Here is a 17,939-nt window from a genome sequence, read left to right as displayed (position 1 = left end):
TCTGCCGGGCCCACTCCGTCCTCACCCCGCACCTCTTTTCTTAAAAAAAAATCCCCAAGTCCCCACGGAAACACATGTATTAGCATATAACACGTGTATTAACATATAGCACACGTTATGTATTAAAAGGAATGCTGATAACAGGTGTTATCAAAGCAGTGGTTTATTTCACTCCATACTGTGACAGTCACTTGCACTGCACCCCCTCTTCTCCCCCTTTATTTATTTGTTTAATCCCCCCCACTACAAACAGTGTATTTTCAGCACTGGAAATGCGACCACAACATCACTGCAACACAAGATCCTCTCTAAATTAAAAATTGATCCCAGTTGTGTAGTAGGAAAAAAATATGACCTGTTACAAAAACACTGTGTATGGAGCCTGGTCATGACAACAGCCTCAAAGCTGTACACACACATCCCAGGAAAATCAGCTTGGAAGAGCCTTTCCCACGTGTTTCTCCTTTTTTGGCCCCTTCAAACACCTAAAGGTCAGAAAGTTGGTATCTCCTCACTGTCCCATCCCTGCAGCACGTGTAGATTTCCTTCTCCCAGGAAGCCACCTGAAAAGGGGGGGAAAAAAAAAAAAAGGGAACAAGATGGGTTAGGCAGAACACATTGCTTTTACCCTCAGGATTCTCCCAGCACCCTTTATCCACACTTTTTATAGCAACAGAGCTGCTTCATCAACTCCACCACTCTAGCCAGGTCCTGCACAACAGAGATAAAGCCAGGGAATTCTGCAGAGGATTGCTTTATGCAAAACATCAGGATTATTGAGGTAGAAAGGACAAAGATAAGCTCAGAAGTCAACTGTGTGAAGGAATGTGCTGAGGAGAAAAGCCTGAGGTGAAGGCAGTGCCTCCTGCCTGGCATCAGCTTTCCCCGGCCACCCTCTCCTCAGGGCCATGCCCCACCTTGTACACGGGGTCACAGTCAGCCTCAGTGAGATCCAGCACATAATCCAGGTCCTGCTGAACAATGAAGCACGTGCCATCCCCTGCAAGCAAGGCACAGCAATTAGTGAAACGAGCCACACTCAATTACAGACAGAAATTGCAGAGGGAAAAGGCTCCAGGGGGTGAGACATTCCTGGGAGGGGTTTTGGAGGGGTATGAGGGATGTGGAGGGTGGAAATCCCAAAGCAAAGGGGCAAGAGCACAATGCCCAAGAAGCACAAGGCTCCTTGACTTGATTCCAGGATTTCTAGGGGCACAAAAGAGCCCTGGAATTACCTTGGCTGGCAATGAATCCATCTCTGTACGGGAGCAGGGACAGCACTGGTGCTCCTGACCTGTGGATCACCTGGATTGGAGCACTGGGAAAAGGAGCAGAACCAAGGGATGAGGATTGCTGTCCAGAGCAGCTGTGCCTGCCCATGGATCCCTGGCAGTGCCCAAAGCCAGGCTGGATGGGGCTTGGAGCAGCTGGGACAGTGGAAGGTGCCCCTGCCCATGGGAAGGGGTGGGAGTGGATGAGCTTTGAGGGCCCTTCCATCCCAAACCATCCCAGGATTCTTTCCTATGGACTGAGCTAGCAGGGAACAGCAATAAAACTCCACAGCTCAGTTCCAGTCCTGTGCTGGAATCAGGATCATGGTAAATATCAGGATAAATATGATATCAGGATCCACATGAGGGAAAAGAACTGGGCAGTGTGAGAGTGGGGAATATTGATAAGAAGTTTTCTGCCCAATTCATCTACATGCATGTGCACACAGATTACATAAATATAAAATTATATCAATGTTTTCATAACAATACAGCACATCAACATAATGCAAGAGGCTCAGGATGCAATGGGAGGCACCCCTTGGAAGTGGCACTGCCTGGCAGCACCCTCTGCCTCACTCACTTTTCGAACCAAACACTGCTTGTTTGCCCCAGGCACTCCCTGACTCACTCACTTGGTGTTTCTCACATCCAGCTGGTAGATGTTCCCATCCTGGGTCCCTGCCAGGATGTAGGTGCTTGACAGGAACGTGCAGCAGTTGAAGGCATCAGATCCCATGAAGAGGAACACCTGAGGATTTGGGAACAAACCAAGTGTCAGGCACGTGGGACACCCACGAGAGGAAAGCAGTCATTTATTTAGACAGTACAGCTGCCACTGTTTAATTTTAAATACTGTTTTCCCTGTTCCCAAGTCAAATCCTGAGCAATTCCTACTCCTCACACAAAAATCTGTCCAGGAGGAAGGAGGGAGAGCATGCTTTATTGCACCAGGCTTTGGCCTCTCCTCCAGTTTGGGTTTAACCTGGCTAAATTCCCCATCCCAGCGCCCTGCCATTCCCAGATCCTTACTGGCTGCCTGCTCTGCAGTCCCACTCCTTGAAGCTTCTTGTCCTCTCGAGCCAGCAGCAGCATTTTCCCTTCTGTGCCCACCTCACGCTCACCTGGCAGAAGGAAGGACAACGGGTAAGAACACAACAAACCCTGGTGGGACCAGGGCACGGAGAGCACTCCCAGCCCTTGGGATGCCTGGGGCCAAGGCCAGGCAGCCTGGGCCAGGCAGATGAGGGGTTCAGGGCCAGGCCTTACTGGGAGGGCTCTCGGGGGAGCCCAGGTTGAGGGAGCTGTCAGCAGCGCCCACGGCGATGCCGTTGACGGGCGAGCCGCAGTCGGCGACGGTGCCCAGGCAGGAGGACTGGCCGCAGTCCCAGAGACGGGCAGTGCCATCCCTGGAGCAGGACAGCACGTTCCTGCCCCGATCCACCACGGCAGTGTCCAGGATACCTGTGGGACAGCAAGCACTCTGCTCACACAGACACAAAAACAGCCACTTCCCCAGCTCACCTCCAGGCCACCATCCCCAGTGACGGCAGAGTGACAGTGACAAGCTGTGCTCCCAGGAAAAGGTGCCTGCCCCAGCAACAGCAGAGTGACAGTGACAAGCTGTGCTCCCAGGAAAGGGTGCCTGCCCCAGGGACAGCAGAGTGACAGTGACAAGCTGTGCTCCCAGGACAAGGTGCCTGCCCCAGGGACAGCAGAGTGACAGTGACAAGCTGTGCTCCCAGGAAAAGGTGCCTGCCCCAGGGACAGCAGAGTGACAGTGACAAGCTGTGCTCCCAGGAAAAGGTGCCTGCCACAGCAACAGCAGTCACACACAGACAAGCTGTGCTCCCAGGAAAGGGTGCCTGCCCCAGTGACAGTGACAAGCTGTGCTCCCAGGAAAAGGTGCCTGCCCCAGCGACAGCAGTCACACACAGACAAGCTGTGCTCCCAGGAAAAGGTGCCTGCCCTGTCGCAGACATTTCTCCACAGAAATCCTTTCTTTCGGATTTCTGCGTCTTCTGGAGGCCTCAGAAGACAAGGTAAACAATTATTATCAGATGCTGTGGAATGCAACAGGGACACCTTGATTGGCTCATTTTCTATGTTTATAATTAAGAGCCAATCACCAGTGCAAGCTAGGGGACTGAGTCCTTGGACACAACTTTGTTGTAGATTCTTTCGATCTATTCTTAGCCTAGCCTAGCTGCTCTGCAAACCTCTCTCTATATTCTATTTAGTATAGTCATAATGTATTATATATAATATCTTAATAAATCAGCCTTCTGATTCAAGAAACAAGATTCACCATCTCTCTCTCACCAGCTGCAACCCACTCAGGTGTGGTAATACTGGCCCAGGGACAGCAGTCACACACAGACAAGCTGTGCTCCCAGGAAAAGGTGCCTGCCCCAGTGAGAGCAGTCACACACAGACAAGCTGTGCTCCCAGGAAAAGGTGCCTGTGGAAGGCAGCAGCTCCCAGAAAACCCCACAGAGTGGAGCCACCATCTGGCACAAAGAGATATTACAGATATTACCGATCGCATGATCAGCAACACCTGACCTCAGCCCGAGCTGGTGCCGCATAAAATTAACCTCTAATCTGGGCAGAAAAGAGCCTGGCACTTGGAAACATTCTCATTTCCACCCCTGCTGTCCAGCTACAGCAACATCCAAAGGGCAGTGTCTGCTGGCACTAAGATCCCTTAACCACTTTATTTTACTGTCAGATTTGGAGCTGAAAAATGGCAGTGGTTTTCTCAGCAGAGAACAGCCAGCTGGTCAGAAGATTTAATTGGCACTTTCCCTACAGAAGCTCAAGGGACAGGATGAGCCAAGCAAACAGACTGCAGCAGTTTGGGCTGGAGGAATGACAGTGTCTAAAGTGACCTCAAGAGTGACTGGCAGTGTCACTGTGACCAAGGTTCTGCCACACCATCTGGTTTGGTTAGGGGACATGGCTGCAAAAGCATTTTTAATGCCCACAAACAGATTATAGAATGGCTTGGGTGTGGAGAGTTTAGTTCAAGCATGGCTTAAAGAAAAAGGCCATGAAGCCATGCAATTAAGAGAAAAGTAAAAGGTAGTTGTGAAGCAGTTCCAAAAGCAGTTCGCAGCCTGATTTCTATAAACAATTAGACTCTCTCAGGCATCACTTTATAAACAATAAGGTTCTCAGGCAGTCTTCCCATAACAAGCAAAACACCCTCTCTGGGAAAAGATGGCACCCTGGGAACAGATATGGAAGTTTTGGGAACCTTTCATATCACAGTGGCAACACTGGTTTTATTTGGTGTAAACAATCAACGGTATTGTAAAACAAAAGGTGTGGTTAGAGTTTTCTCTGTTAGCCTACATGAACCTGGATTTTGGAAGATGCATGAAGTTCGTTAACACTATTATTTAAAGTGACTGATCAATCAATAAACTCGAGTTCCATGCATCAAAGGATGGTCATTCTCCCCTCACGTCAACACTTGGGTGGGAAGGGACCTTGAACAACAAGTTCCAACCCCCAAATCATGTAAGAACAATGGCAGGTTCAGCACAAGATGGGTTTTTGAGTTAATCAAGTTTAGGGCAGCCAGACACAGGGTTTATAAACCTCTCAATGAAGCTCAGCACCTCATGAGACAGGGAAAACCAGAGCCTGGACACAGCAATTGGCAGCTCAGGAAGAGAGAATTTGGGGTAGAGTTTGGGGCATTTGATGCCACATTCCAGACATGAAACACAGAGTGCAGCAGGCTGCAGACTGGACATCAGCCCTGGAGTGCAAGGCAAGTACACACACAGCACATGAAGCATTTCAAGGGCTCTGTACCTCCTTTGTGACCTTTAAATGTTACTACACAGCTGGCATCTTCTGCTGACCAGATCTTTAGCTGGGCATCCATTCCCCCGCTGAGAACCACGAGGCCCGATGGGAAAAACCTGCAACAATTCACATCATACACATGGCCTTCCAGAAGTCTCTGGAAAAACAAAGAACTACATGCTAGTTCCATTGTCATCATCCTTGTGCCGAGCAGTTGTTGAGTTATACCCTGGAAAACTTGGCATTTGGGATTAAACCCCAAATCCTCTGGCTCTGCATTGCTGCAAGGGACTGCTCTGAATTTGGGGCAATCAAAGAGGTGACTTTGGGGCTCCCTCTGCCAATTGAGCAGCTAATTACACATACAAAGATACCACATTTGCTTCTAAATACAAGGTTAAATGTCCTTATCCTCTGCCAAAAATCCTCCACAAGAAGGAGCTTTTCCCTGGGAAGGCCACAAGCCAGGATGTGGCTAATCCAGCACCAAAATCCTTTTCCCCAGCACCCAATTCTTTCTTCCCATGCAGGATAGGGGCTGTCAATGACCTGTTTACTCCTGAGTACCTCTCTGAGCAACATCCCCCTTGGGAGAAGCCACCTTTTCCAACAGATTTGACTTAAAGCCTCCAAGATTCAATTTCAATTAGCTTTTCATTAAAAAGCCAGATTCCTCACAGGGTGTGCACAGCCTGACCAAAGTCATGGCCTTCAGGAATGTCACAGACAACCCAAAAACATCCAAGCCACATGTTCTTACTCTTATTTCTCCATTTGCAGCCTGCCATATTTTCATGGTCCCATCCGTGCTGGTAGACACTCCGAGTCCTCCACCACTGGAAATATCAAGGCAGGTAATCTGCAGGAAAGGAAAAGCACCAAGAATTAGCTTTACATAATTCTGTATAGAAATACTTCTGCTCAAGAGCCTAGTTCTGTACAGGGGGAGACCTGCTAAGTACATTCTCTGCCCATGGCTCTGCAAAGCAAGGAGAAAAAGGAATGCTGTGGCAGAAGCCTGCACAAGCAGCAGGGAGCATGTCCAGGGAAGGTGAACAGAGAGAGAATTCTCTCTCCCAGGCTTTTTCCTAGAGAAGCCCAGAGAGAAGAAGAGAAAACAATTCTTGGCTCTACTTGCTGCTCCTGTTTGCACAGGTGAAATGCATTAGGAAGATTGGCTAAAGAGAGTTGCTAATTGGATTCAGGTGATAGTTGTTAGCCTGTTGAGTCAAAGCTGCGTCCCAGCTAGCCCAAGACACTCATGGGTTTTTCTTTTGTATTCTTTGTACTATAATATAATATGGTTTTAATAAAACAATTGCTCAGCATTCTAAATCAATAGAATTGATTGGACAGCTTGGACTCTGTGATCTCCAAAGTCTTCTCTGACATTAGGAATTCTGTGGTTCTGTGAGCTGCCCTTGCATTGCTTTTTTAAATTAAAATTCCAGGCTGTGGGTGGGGACAAAAAACCCACTAGAGCGGTAAAACCCACGGACAGGAGTAAGAACGCAGACAGGCTCTAGGCAGGACAGGGTTAAGTTCGCAGCAGCAGGAGGGGCAGGGCCGGCAGGAGGATGTTCCTGCTCCCACCTCTCCGTGCGGCGGCGGGAAAAAGTCCCGCATTTCGCGCTTCGCTTCTCTGCGGCCGGGTCCCCGCGCTCCGTCCCCGTCCCACCGCCGCTCCCAGCGAGCCGCTGCCTTCGTGCTCCGCTTCCCCGCTGCAGCCTCCCGCCGAGCCCAGCGTGGGAGCGCTAAATTCGGGAATACCAGCCCCAAAGCGGCCATCGTGCGGCGCCAGGGGTCGAGATAAGGACAGCTCTGCCCGCAGCCGGTTGGGAACAAGCTTGAGCTGAGTGTTTGGGGTGTTCGGTACCGTCGCTGGTCACCATGTGGCTTGGTCAGCTCTTCGTGGAGTGGTACCTGTGCAGGTTTATATTTTCCTGTGTGGTCCTGATAATGCACTTTAACAGCTTAGAGAGATGGTTCAAGATTCTTCTGTCCGTGGACTTTGTGCTATTAACCTGTGAGGTTGTACACCACCTCCAGGAGACCATTAATAGTGGCTCCCAGTCCGTGGGGGGAGCAGGGGAACAATACTTTCACAACCTTTTCACCTCCTTTAACTCCTTTAAGCCTCTTAAAGCACCTTTTGAGCTGCCTCTGAAAACTGAAGAAAGTACATTGTCATTCTGTCTGCTGTGTCTCCCTCTGGTCTACATCACCCTGATGATCTACTTCATCTTCAGAGTTACAAAAGCGATTTCTGGGAAGATCTTTCAGAGAGTGGATCATGATGAGTGGCACGGAAGGTGGGAGAAAATTGGCCAGGTTCTGAAGGAGTATTCAGCTCCAGTGGTTTGGAAGTTCACTCCTCAACAAATACGGGACCCTGTTAAAGTGGCAGAACACCTGAAAGAGAAACGCTGCCGTGGTTCCCGGGAGGAGCAACTTACTGCACTCTGCTGGGCCCTGGCTACTCTGTATCGGGCACTGCTGGATACCAGCCAGCCCCCTGGGGAGGAAGAGGAGGAGGAGAACAGACCGACAAGCAGCGAGGCCACTCAAACTGCAGCTGCACCAGAGGAACAACCCATGCTGGGAGCAGTCGCTCCCGAACAGAACACATCCAACACTGAATTAGTTTCCTTAGAGAGGCACGGAGATGACGAAGAGGAGGCAGAGTCCTCGGAAGAAGAGGCAATGAGCGAATCCGACCGTAAGCTGTGGTCGGTGTGCGAGCGCTTCAGGCGCCGTGCGGAGCAGCCCCTGCTGCTGTGGCTGTACGAGTGCTGGTGCGCAGGGGCCCACGTGCACGTGTGGCTGGACAGCTCTGAGGCCCGGCGGCTGGGCGGCCTGTCCCAGGACGCCGCCATCGACAGGGGGCTCGGCAGCAGGCCGGGCAGGCACAGCCTGTGGACGCGCCTGGCGGGCAGCGTGAGGGCGGCCTACAGCGCCGAGGAGCTGCTGCTGCGGAGGGACAGCTGGAGCAGCAGGCTGGAAGGGGTGGAGTACCTGACAGAGCTGTCCATGGCCGACATACTCTTTGGGAAGGCACGGAACAGTCGGTGCCTGGATGATCCGGACAGCGCCTGCTGCACGTGGGACATGTGGCAGGCGCTGAGGAGGAGCGCGCCGCCGCTCTACGCCGAGGCGCTGTCATCCATCTCCTGGAGCAGGAACCTGAGGGTGCTCAGGCTAAAGGTCTTCATCTGGGACTACAGAGCGAAACCCCGTTCCTATGTGGAAACACAGCCCAGGGAAGAGGCGGCCTGCGGCGACGATCCCTGCTCCATATGCCACGAGGAGCTGGGCAGGAGCGTGTGCCAGCTGGGGTGCGGCCATGAATTCCACAGGGAGTGCATCAGGACGTGGCTCCTGGAACATTCCAGCACCTGCCCCATCTGCCGTCAGCCCGCTGTCCTGCCTGCTGTCCAGCCTTACAAAGCCAGGCCTTGCCAAAGATCAGGCATTTAAAGGAGCTCCCAAGGAAAATGCTGAACACACCAAGGTCTTAAAGGATTGATTTCATAAGGCTCAAAGTACAAGTGAAAAAATGGCAGGAGAAGAAAAATCAGAATAACTTAAAAGTCAGGTAAAAAAGCCCCTTGATACCAATGAGAGAGATTGGAAGTCCACTGGTGACAAGGAAAAGCAGTATAATGGATATAAACACACATCCTGAGACATTTAGGAAGGACAGCCTTTGATGAAGGGAATGATTCCTGTGCTTTTGTGTGTATAGATATGGTTGGGTGGCGTGGGATGTGGGCATGAGTAGATGGGATAGAATGGTGGGTGGGGAATGTGCTAGTTCTGGCCAGGACAGGGTTAATTTTTACACGAGCAGGGAGGAGCACATTTGGGATATTTGGTTGTACGTGTTCCTTGTGCTGAGCAGTTCTCTTCCCTGTCCTGTGCATTTGATTAATTAATCCTGTTGCTACTGTTTTTATTCCATTGCTCTTCTCAATAAATTGTTTTATCTCAACCCCTGAACTTTGTCTTTTGTGCCTCCAATCCCCATTTGCTGCAGGGGAAGTGGGGAAGGAGTGAGTGGCTTGTGGTCCAGGCTGTTTCAGTGGGAACACCATCCCTAAACCACAAGTTCCATCTCCACTGCAACCCCTAACACCAGGCCACCCCTCACCACAAGGACACCACAGACAGGGATGTGAGTGTTGCCAGCCACACCCACAGATTCCCACCCCACAGAGCTACTCACGCTTTTCTGATGGATCCTGCAAAAACTTGTGTATGGAGCCAGGAACTTTGTGGACACGTTTTCATGAGGACAAGAAATGAGGATGCTTTTCTAGGGGAGGAAACAAGGAAAAAAGGGAATTAGAAGTGCTGTTAGTCCTGAAACAGAGGTTGCCAAGGCAGAACTGTGGACTGGACCCAGCTGTGGGATTCCAGAGTTTGAAAACTCATGGGAGGGTCAGTGTGGGGCTCATGTCCTCAGGATGCAGGTGGGATGGCAGGGACCAGCTCCAGGGCCCTGCACAGCAGGACAGGACTGTGCAGGGCAGGGTGACAGCTTAGGCTGTCAGAGCAGCCCCTTTAGGTACAGGGAATGTCCCCAACCCCTCTCCCCCCAGCCCTGGCACCTTGGTGACTTCCCCGACCACGAATCCCTCGGAGGCCACGATGTCTGGGACGCCGTCGGAGCTGAGGCCGCGCCGGGTGACGCTGCCATACAGGGTGGCCTTCCCTGGGGGACAGCAGCCGTCAGCCCCAGCACCCACAGGGACCCCAAACATCCCCTCCCAACTCAGAGGGACCCCAACCTCCTCACCCGCAAGGAACTCAGACACCCCCATCCCCTTCTAACCCCCTCAAGATCCCTAAATGGCCCCGCAACCTTTAAAATCAAAGGGATCCCCAAACCACCCCAGTCCCTTTAAACTAAGGGACAGCAGGACACCCCAGCAGCCCCATTCCCTGCTAACACACATCCCACCCCTATTCCAAAGGGTCCCCCTATCACCCCCATCCGTTTCTGCTCTTTGAACACCCCTCTCGATCCTCCCTGATCCCGTCTCACCCTCACGCCTCCCTCGAGGCCTCTTCAGGCCACTCACCGGGGCTGCGGCAGCTCAGCCACGCCTCTCCCTCGTCCCTGCTGCAGAGAGAAGAAGGGGCGGTGAGCGGGGCAGGGAGCAGGACAAGGACAGGGACAAAGAAAGGGACCGTTCCCACCTCAGCGCCCGGCTCCAGTCGCTCTGGATCCGCAGCGTCGCCGCCATCTTTGCCGAGGTAACCGCACACACATCCGCCTCCTTGCTTCCCGTCGGCCCCCGCGGGAGCGGAAGGGGGAGAAACCAGCCAATCAGCGAGCGCCGCAGCGGCCGTGCCACAGCCCGGAAGTGCCGTGCCGAGCTCCCGCCTTAAAGGGACCGCGCTGAGCTGGTACGGGGGCTAAGGCATGGATGGGGATCGTGGAGGGGGCTGGAAATTTCTGGGGATGGGGACCCTTGGGAGGAAGGGGCTGGAGATCCCTGGGAATGGGGACCCCCGGGAGGGGAGGAGGGCGCTGGGCCCCCGAAGGACACGGCCGCCTGTCCCGCCCGCAGCGCCCCATGGCGAGGCCGGGGCACGGCTGGAGCGGCGCGGCGGCGGCAAAGCGGGGCTCGGAGGAGGAAGAGGAGGGCGAGGACCCGCTGGACGCCAGGATCGCGCGGAGCGGCTGCCTGGAGCAGCACCGGCAGCTGCAGGAGTGCATGGCCGAGCGGCGGGACTGGCGGCACTGCCAGGAGCAGGTCCGCGCCTTCGGAGCCTGCATGGCCCGGCGGCAGCAGCAGCGGCAGCGCGGCACGGACCCGGCCCCGGCCCAGCCCCCGGACTGATACCCCCGGACGGACAGACCCCTCCTCTCCGGCTTGCTTTTTATCCAACTCCTTAAAAAGCCAGGTGGAATTGCTGGGAAATAAACCTGGAGTTTGTCAGCCCTCGGCTTGGTGTGTGCCAGTGGGAGAGGGGGGCTGGTTTGGAGCATACAGCATCGAGCTGTGCCATGGTACATCCAGGTGGGACATCAGCAGGAATTCCCTCACGGACAGGGTTTTCAACATTTGTAGGGACTGCCCAGAGAGGTTTGGAGTCCCCAGGAATGACTGGACACAGCACTCGGCCCTCTAGGCTGGTGACAAGGTGGGGACTGGGCATAGCTTGGATTCAATGATTCCAGAGGTCTTTGCCAACCAAAATTATTCTGTGGTTGTGGATTTCCAGCCCAAAATGTCCCAGCCCAGGAGCATTCACAGCACTCAGGCTGGAACAGCCTTGCCATGAATTTTTATTCCATGTCCTCTGTGCCATCGTAAGGCTTTTCCCAGTAGTGATAACCTCACATCCCACAGGATGGGGTTTATCTCCTGGGAAGCCACAGAAAAATCAGGAATGGGAGGAATAGGGATGCTCATCTGACCACCACCTGCTGGCCAATAAGCCATGAGAAAGGAAATAAAATTGCTTTTTGCATGGCTTTTGTCAGAAGGAAGGTTCCAGGCCATTTCCCAGGGATGTGGGTGCTAGGAATACCAAGAGCTGGGCATGGAAGCACAAGCAACACCTGGACAGCCCCAATTTGGGGGAAAAGGGTAAAAAAATGAATTACTTTCCCTCTTTTTCACAAGCTGGTCTTTAGAAAGGGATAAAAAAAAGCCTCCAAACAAACCAACCAGTTTCTGGAACAGTTTCTCTTGGCATCCATCAAATTTGGCTATAACAATTCCTGGGACTGTTGCAGCACAGAGATTTCTGCAGAAATTCCCACCTACCAAAAGCAATATAGCCAGGAATTAAAAAATAAATTAAATAAAAAAGGAAGCAAAGCAAACCCACTTTCCATTGTGCCACGTTTTCTCCCAGTACAAACCAGTGAGATACAAACACATTGTTTATTTTTACTGAGACAAGGTGGTTGCCAACAGTGGGAATTCCTCCCGATTCACAGAGTTACCAGGACAGAGCTCATGGAGGCACCCTCTGGAGGCTGGAACAGCCCAGGGATGGCAGCACATGGCTCCTCACCTCAGGACATCTCTGCCAGCAGCTCCTCCAGCTCTGGTCGAGCCTTCAGCCGGCTCTTGAAATCGGCTTCCGTGTGCTGTGGAGGGAGGGAAAGGAAAAGAGCACAAATCAGGATCACACCAACCCCTCCCTGCTCCCCAAGGGGATGCACTGGGAAGTGCAGCCATACCTGTTTCATCAGCAGGTGCACCCCCTCAGGCTGGCTGCTCTGGATGACCTCCAGCAGGATGGGAGCAAACGTGGAGCTCAAACCGCGGATCTGAAAGCAGAAGTGACAGAGCTGCAGGAGAACAATCCCAGGGGACTCTGGCTTGGAACAGACATTAAAGATTATCCAGTGCCATCCCTGCCATGGGCAGGGACCCTCTCCACTGTCCCAGGTTGTTCCAGCCTGCCCTTGAACACCCCCAGGGATGGAGCAGCCCCAGCTCCTCTGGGCACCCCGTGCCAGGGCCTCCCCACCCTTCACGTATTCCTTTCCAATATCCCATCCATCCCTGGGAGTTTCTGCCCTCACCCATCCCCAAACATGACTCTTCTACCCCTCATATCAATCATTCTGCAGAAAATGGATAACATATCTTCTGCCTGAAACACAGAGCCAGGAAATCCTCCTGGGCTTCTAGTTTAGGAGCAACACTCAGCAGAAAACATAACCAGACTTTTTGCTTCCATTTCTGCCCCAATTTGAGGGGTTTGTGGAGGCTGTGATGGGATCCCAGCTCCTACCTGGACAACCCTCTGGTGGGTGGTAAGGACTGCATCCAGCTGCATTTTGGATCCCCTCTCCTCCAGGAGCAGCACCTCGTTGGTTCTGGTGGGCATGGCGTAGCTGCAGGAGCAGAGGGCAGGGCTTAGCACAGGCAGGACATTCGCAGGGATCAATCCTGTAAATATCCACCCTCCCCAGCACAGAGTGGGCAAGCAGATTAACTCTGCAGGGGAAATTAATTATGCAAAGGATGTATCTTGCAAACCAGGTGCTGGCAGAGGCTGGGTGTTTTGCTGGGAGGAGATAAGGAGGAAGCTCTGCCAGCAAAAACCTGGATTAGCACAAAAACCAGCCTGAGAACTTTTACCTTCTTCACAGCTCAAGAAAAGGAACAGTTGTGACTTATTTTGTCTTTTGGGACACAGTAAAATCTGCTGCTACAATGCACCATTTAAAATATGTTTGCACCTCAGATTTGATGGGAATGTGACTGGGAGTGGAGCAGACTCTGCTCAATGCTCAGAGACCTCAGTTTCCCCATCCCCACATCCAAGCTCCATCCTACCACCCACCTTTTCCCCTCAATTCCCTGTCTGAAGGGCAAATCCTTTCTTTCTCTGCACACTGAGGTACCCCAGAGGGTACAAGGGAAAAGCACACACACTTTAGAGAGTCCCCACTGGTTTTATTCCAGAATAAATGAATGCCCTGACATTCCTCAGGCATTACAGCCACAGGGGTGGCTGCTGGAATTCTCCTGCTTTGGAGAACCAGGGTGCTCCTGGAGCATCCTCTCCCCCTAAACTGAAGCAGCAGGAAGCTCCCCCAGCACCTTCAGGCCTTTCCCAAGCTCATTCCAGTTCCAGGCATGCACAGCCCGGATCACAAACCATGAGGGAAAAGCAGCAGCAAATGGCAGCAATTCCCAGCTCTGCACCCACAGGCTTAAAGCCTTTTCCTCAGAGGAAGGAGATGTGACAGCCATTTTTTCCTTGGAATCTGCTCAAGTCAGTGCCTGAAAAATTCAGTGCTTCTAAATAAAGCACCCAAAATTGTACAGGTACACAACAGAAGAGCACAGGGCAGGTGAGAGGTTTGGATTGACACCCAGATGGGAATCCCTCAGGGAGACTGGAGTGCGCCCTGATGTGCAGGGCCCTGTTCCAGAGGGACAGGGGGACAGATCTCCCCTACCTCTCATTGACCCGGATGCAGAGGCGGTTGCAGAGCCTGTGCACATACTGAGCAAAGTGCTCCACCAGGCACAGGTCATGGGAAGTCATCTGGATGTTGATGTCTCCATACTGGTACTCAGTGCCAGCACTGATCTCCTTCATCTGCACCTTCTCCTTTCTCCTCTTTGGAACCTGTTTTAAAAAGAAAATACAGCAGGATAAAATAAAGAGTATTTTATTGGTTTGAGCAATGCTGGGAATAAAGGCTCAGCTCTTGGGTGGCCTCACACACACTCGTGCTTTGATTAATTTCTCCCAGGGGAAGAAAGAAAGGAGTAAAACCAGTAGAAATAAACCTGCTATTAATTTCTGCCTAAAAGGCAGCTGACTTCTTATTGCTTCCTCCTGCCACAGAAATTGATGTCTTTCCAAATCTCAGGGAGTGTGAAAAGGTTCCACACAAGTGAGAGCTGCTCACCATATTCAGGTGTGAAACTGAATTATTAATTAACCTTAAATTGAATTAATTAATTAACATCAGGAGGAGGTTCCTCCCTTCCAAAGCTGGAATGTGCTGGACAAAAGGAAGCATTTCTGCAGTGTGCTGAGTGGCTATTTCATAGAATCATGAGTTAGGATTGGAATGAATCTTCAATCTCATCCCATTCCAGCCCCCTGCCATGGGCAGGCACACCTTCCACTATCCTAAATTTCTCCAAACCCCATCCAGCCTGGCCCTCTGAGATGAGGCACCCAAATGCTTCAGGAACACCTTGGGAAATCCCTCTGCCTACCTCCTTTGGGAGCAGGTACTTAAACCTCCCAATCCCATGGGTGGGTCGGGACCTGTAGGATCTGTGGGGAGCCAGGAGTGCATCACCTGAAAAGGAAAGCAGAGCAAACTGTTTCCAGCTGCAATCAAATAGCTACAGGTGCTCTGAGAGCCCCAAATTATGGTGACTTAACACCACCTGCTTAGCCACAAACAGGACAAAAAAAAAAAGAAAATGTTGGAAAAAAACCATATGGATGTGGTAGAGCGCCTGCTCTGCTCTGGTTAATTACCCAATCCAAAATTGGCTAAAAAAAACAACCCCAAAACTCCAATGTTTAATATCTATTTGAGGGAAGTGAATTTTGGCCTCAAAACTAGATTGACAACAGACCTTACCTGCAGCACACAGAAAGTTTTCTCTGGCTGTTGCTGCTCTGTAGGAAACAAAATAACAATTAAAAATCTGTATGAAACAAGGCAATAATTGATAACTCTGACTTCCCTCACTTATAGAAAACATGTGGCCAAATGTCCTTTTGCAAAGGCACAGCCTGATCCTATTAGCAGATTCCCCCTTTTCCCCATCCCTTTCAGCTCCCAGCTCAAAGTCTTACCTCCACTATTAGAAGATATGGCAACAAAAAAAAAAAAAAAAAAGGAAAAACCTGCAATTTTTTGGTCATGTATGTTGTCTCACCTGCTGAGGGCCAACACCTGCCTGAGCAACACTCCTTTCTCCGAGCACAGCACCTGCAGGGGTTAAAACACAGAAGGGTGGCAGATCTGCTGGGAATTTTCTCCAGGTTACTCCAGCTCTAGGACAGGACCCAGGCAAGGGCTGGAGTTGTGTCTGGAGGGATTTAGGTGGAAACCACCAACACAGATCCAGGGCACGATCTCAAGGTCTGGACCCCCTCAGGATTACCCCCACACTTCCCTCCGAAACCAAACCAGGGTCGGATCAGGGCCTCCAACAGCAGTCCCAGGGCCTCCTCAGCTGTCCCAGAGACCAAGGCTACTCCTCTGTTCCCGTTCCTGCCCTCTCCTCTGTCCCCGCGTCCTTCCCCGTTCCCGCTCCCATTCCGCGCGCCCATCCCCGGTACCTTTGGCACCGCCGCCATCTTTCAGCGCCGCGGTCCGTCGGTTAAAGCGTTCCCCCTCAGTGCCTCGGTACAGCCCCATTCAGCTCCCCCAGTCCAGTGGCTCGCTCCTCGCGTTCCGCCCACCGAGGCCTCCCGGGAATTTTTATTTTCGGACAGTTCCCCGCTCCGCCCATCGAGAATTCCCACAGGCAACAACTTTTGGACAACCCGCGGTACTGGCGGGGCCTTGGTGTCCTGAAGGAGGCAGCGGGAAGGACGCGGGGGTGCGGGCAGTAATGGCGGACACCTCGTTCCTGTCTGCCAAAAGGCGGTGGGCAGCGCCGCCACGTGGCAGCGGCTGCACAGTGCACCCTGCCCTGCGCCTATCACCGAACGTCCCGCCTGTCACGGCCCGCCCCCCTCCCGTTCTCGCACACTGATTGGGTTCCAGCCACGTCCATCAGGGCGCAGCGGCCATGTTGAGTGTGGCATGGCCACGTTGCAGGGCTGAGGGCGGCGCCCATCCCCGCCCCAGCATGGTGCGGCGGCCATCTTGAGTGTGGCGGCCCGGCGGCCATTAGGCTTTTGGTATCGCTTAAAAAAATAAAATGTTTATAATCACGAAATTCTAAGCGTAGGAAGACTGGGCTGGCAGGGACCTCCACTCTGATTTCCCAGTGGGAGAGCAGGTGGGCAGGGGATCTGCCTGGGAGGAGATGGGCTTGTAGTCTTCTGCCCACCAGGCCTGACGGTCTGGAGTTGTTGGCTCAGGGAAACACATCCTGTGTCTCACTACCTCTTCCACACAAACTTTAATTTCCCACAGGTTCTTTCCCCTCCTCCTGTCTCCCTTGTATCCAGTGTGGCTCCAGTTCCCCCTTCTTCCATAGCAGGCGCTCACTCTGGAGCCCACACCCCTGAGCCCCCTTCTTGGAGCTGTTCCCTGCCTGCAAGGCGGATTTTGAGTCAGGATTTCCCTCCCACCCTGCTGACTGCTCCAACTGCTCTCAGAGCTGCTCGTGGACTTTTCCCCTCGGCTCATCCACGTGGCAGGTTCATGTCCTGTTCTGTGACCCAGCCCTGTCCTGCATTTCTCAGTGCCTGGAGCTCCGAACACACACTGGACACCCCTGAGGTCCATCTCTTCTGTGCTAGAGGGGACAGAAGGAATGTGAAGGGACAAGCTTTGTGTGTGCACCTGCCCAGCAAATGGAAAGCCCAGAGGACTCCGTGGCACCTTTGCCCCACAGTGCAAGGACATGTGTTCCCAGCTCCGAGCTGTGTTTTCCTGGCGCTCCCAGGACGTGACAGAACTGCCCACGTGGAAGCTTCCCTGCCCTTTGATCCCACCTGGCCTTAAGCACCACAATTAATGAAAGTGACTCCTAATGCCCTGCCCTCCAGTTCTGGGTGCCCCTGGAGTGGGACTGCACCCCTTAATTCCCTCTGCCCCTCCTGGGGACTCACCTTTGTTCCACCCCCAAAACGTGGCTGAGCGTGGGGCAGGGCAGGAACAGATTGCAGGGATTGCTGCTGTCCTCTGTGTCTCCATGAGAAACAAGTCCGCCTCTCCTGCAGTGAGGAATGTCTCTGCCATCCATCATAGGTGGATACATTTTAAGGCCAAAAGGGACTGTTAAATCAGGGAATTCACTCTCCTGCAAGTCACACTCGATGGGTTTCCAGTGACTTATGGCTCTATGGAATGGATCACTCCTCTCCCTGTGAAAGCATCTTTCTCACAAGGGCTCCTCTCCATTTTCCCTGGACACAAAGATAGTGCTGCTCTTGGCAGCTTGTTCTGGTGGCTGAGCATCCTCTCTGTTAGGACACAGTCCTTATTTCCAACTGCAACGTGTCTTTCTTTGCCTTTTGCATCATTTCACATCCCTGCTGCAGGAGCACAACTTCCAAACCTGTTGTTATCAAATTCCTAGAGACCTTTACCTTCTGCCTCCACAGCTCTCAGGCTGCACATCTCCATCACATCAGGGGCACAGACTTCTGCTTGTTGCAGCTTCTCAGTCAGAGCTCCTTGCAGGCTGTCCCTGACTGGCCCAGCCCACCCCC

At 52.5% G+C, this 17,939-nt stretch overlaps 3 protein-coding genes across 4 annotated transcripts; 1 reads left to right on the top strand and 2 right to left on the bottom strand.

Moving 5' to 3' along the window:
• Positions 1-186: 186 nt before the first annotated feature.
• On the bottom strand, positions 187-10,376 carry PAAF1 (proteasomal ATPase associated factor 1). Its single transcript, XM_063150245.1, has 12 exons — positions 10,293-10,376; positions 10,175-10,215; positions 9,701-9,804; positions 9,316-9,405; positions 5,851-5,949; positions 5,097-5,247; positions 2,541-2,735; positions 2,304-2,395; positions 1,907-2,022; positions 1,236-1,318; positions 918-1,000; positions 187-563 (listed from the first exon to the last, which is right to left on the bottom strand). The coding sequence occupies exons 1-12, from the start codon at positions 10,337-10,339 to the stop codon at positions 486-488; spliced, it is 1,179 nt and encodes a 392-aa protein (XP_063006315.1). The 5' UTR covers positions 10,340-10,376; the 3' UTR covers positions 187-485.
• A 73-nt stretch (positions 10,377-10,449) lies between these two features.
• LOC134414940 (cytochrome c oxidase assembly factor 4 homolog, mitochondrial) lies at positions 10,450-11,654 on the top strand. Its single transcript, XM_063150249.1, has 2 exons — positions 10,450-10,502; positions 10,667-11,654. The coding sequence occupies exon 2, from the start codon at positions 10,673-10,675 to the stop codon at positions 10,937-10,939; it is 267 nt and encodes an 88-aa protein (XP_063006319.1). The 5' UTR covers positions 10,450-10,502; positions 10,667-10,672; the 3' UTR covers positions 10,940-11,654.
• Positions 11,366-16,184, bottom strand: MRPL48 (mitochondrial ribosomal protein L48). Of its 2 annotated transcripts, XM_063150247.1 has the most exons (9): positions 15,891-16,184; positions 15,485-15,537; positions 15,184-15,221; positions 14,807-14,892; positions 14,032-14,204; positions 12,855-12,957; positions 12,295-12,384; positions 12,126-12,201; positions 11,366-11,868 (listed from the first exon to the last, which is right to left on the bottom strand). In XM_063150247.1, the coding sequence occupies exons 1-8, from the start codon at positions 15,906-15,908 to the stop codon at positions 12,127-12,129; spliced, it is 636 nt and encodes a 211-aa protein (XP_063006317.1). In that variant the 5' UTR covers positions 15,909-16,184; the 3' UTR covers positions 11,366-11,868; position 12,126. The 2 variants fall into 2 exon arrangements, with proteins under 2 accessions (XP_063006317.1, XP_063006316.1); XM_063150246.1 differs by lacking the exon at positions 11,366-11,868 and having other exon boundaries at positions 11,974-12,201; positions 15,891-16,183.
• Positions 16,185-17,939: the final 1,755 nt, after the last annotated feature.

This window comes from Melospiza melodia, chromosome 2, assembly GCF_035770615.1.
Source record: "Melospiza melodia melodia isolate bMelMel2 chromosome 2, bMelMel2.pri, whole genome shotgun sequence".
In the NCBI taxonomy this organism is placed as follows: Eukaryota; Metazoa; Chordata; class Aves; order Passeriformes; family Passerellidae; genus Melospiza; species Melospiza melodia.
This window is presented reverse-complemented; position numbering and strand designations above follow the sequence as displayed.

What these genes read in the sequence shown, in the direction of transcription:
- PAAF1 (XM_063150245.1), bottom strand. Translation starts at nt 10,339, where the DNA reads ATGGCGGCGACGCTGCGGATCCAGAGCGACTGGAGCCGGGCGCTGAG. An exon ending in GACTGGAGCCGGGCGCTGAG is followed by an intron (nt 10,216 to 10,292) that starts GTGGGAACGGTC and finishes TTCTCTCTGCAG; the next exon opens with CAGGGACGAGGGAGAGGCGT. An exon ending in CTGCAAATGGAGAAATAAGA is followed by an intron (nt 5,248 to 5,850) that starts GTAAGAACATGT and finishes TTGTTTTTCCAG; the next exon opens with AGACTTCTGGAAGGCCATGT.
- LOC134414940 (XM_063150249.1), top strand. Translation starts at nt 10,673, where the DNA reads ATGGCGAGGCCGGGGCACGGCTGGAGCGGCGCGGCGGCGGCAAAGCGG.
- MRPL48 (XM_063150247.1), bottom strand. An exon ending in AGTACCTGCTCCCAAAGGAG is followed by an intron (nt 14,205 to 14,806) that starts GTAGGCAGAGGG and finishes TTTTTAAAACAG; the next exon opens with GTTCCAAAGAGGAGAAAGGA. An exon ending in TGCACCTGCTGATGAAACAG is followed by an intron (nt 12,202 to 12,294) that starts GTATGGCTGCAC and finishes CTCCCTCCACAG; the next exon opens with CACACGGAAGCCGATTTCAA.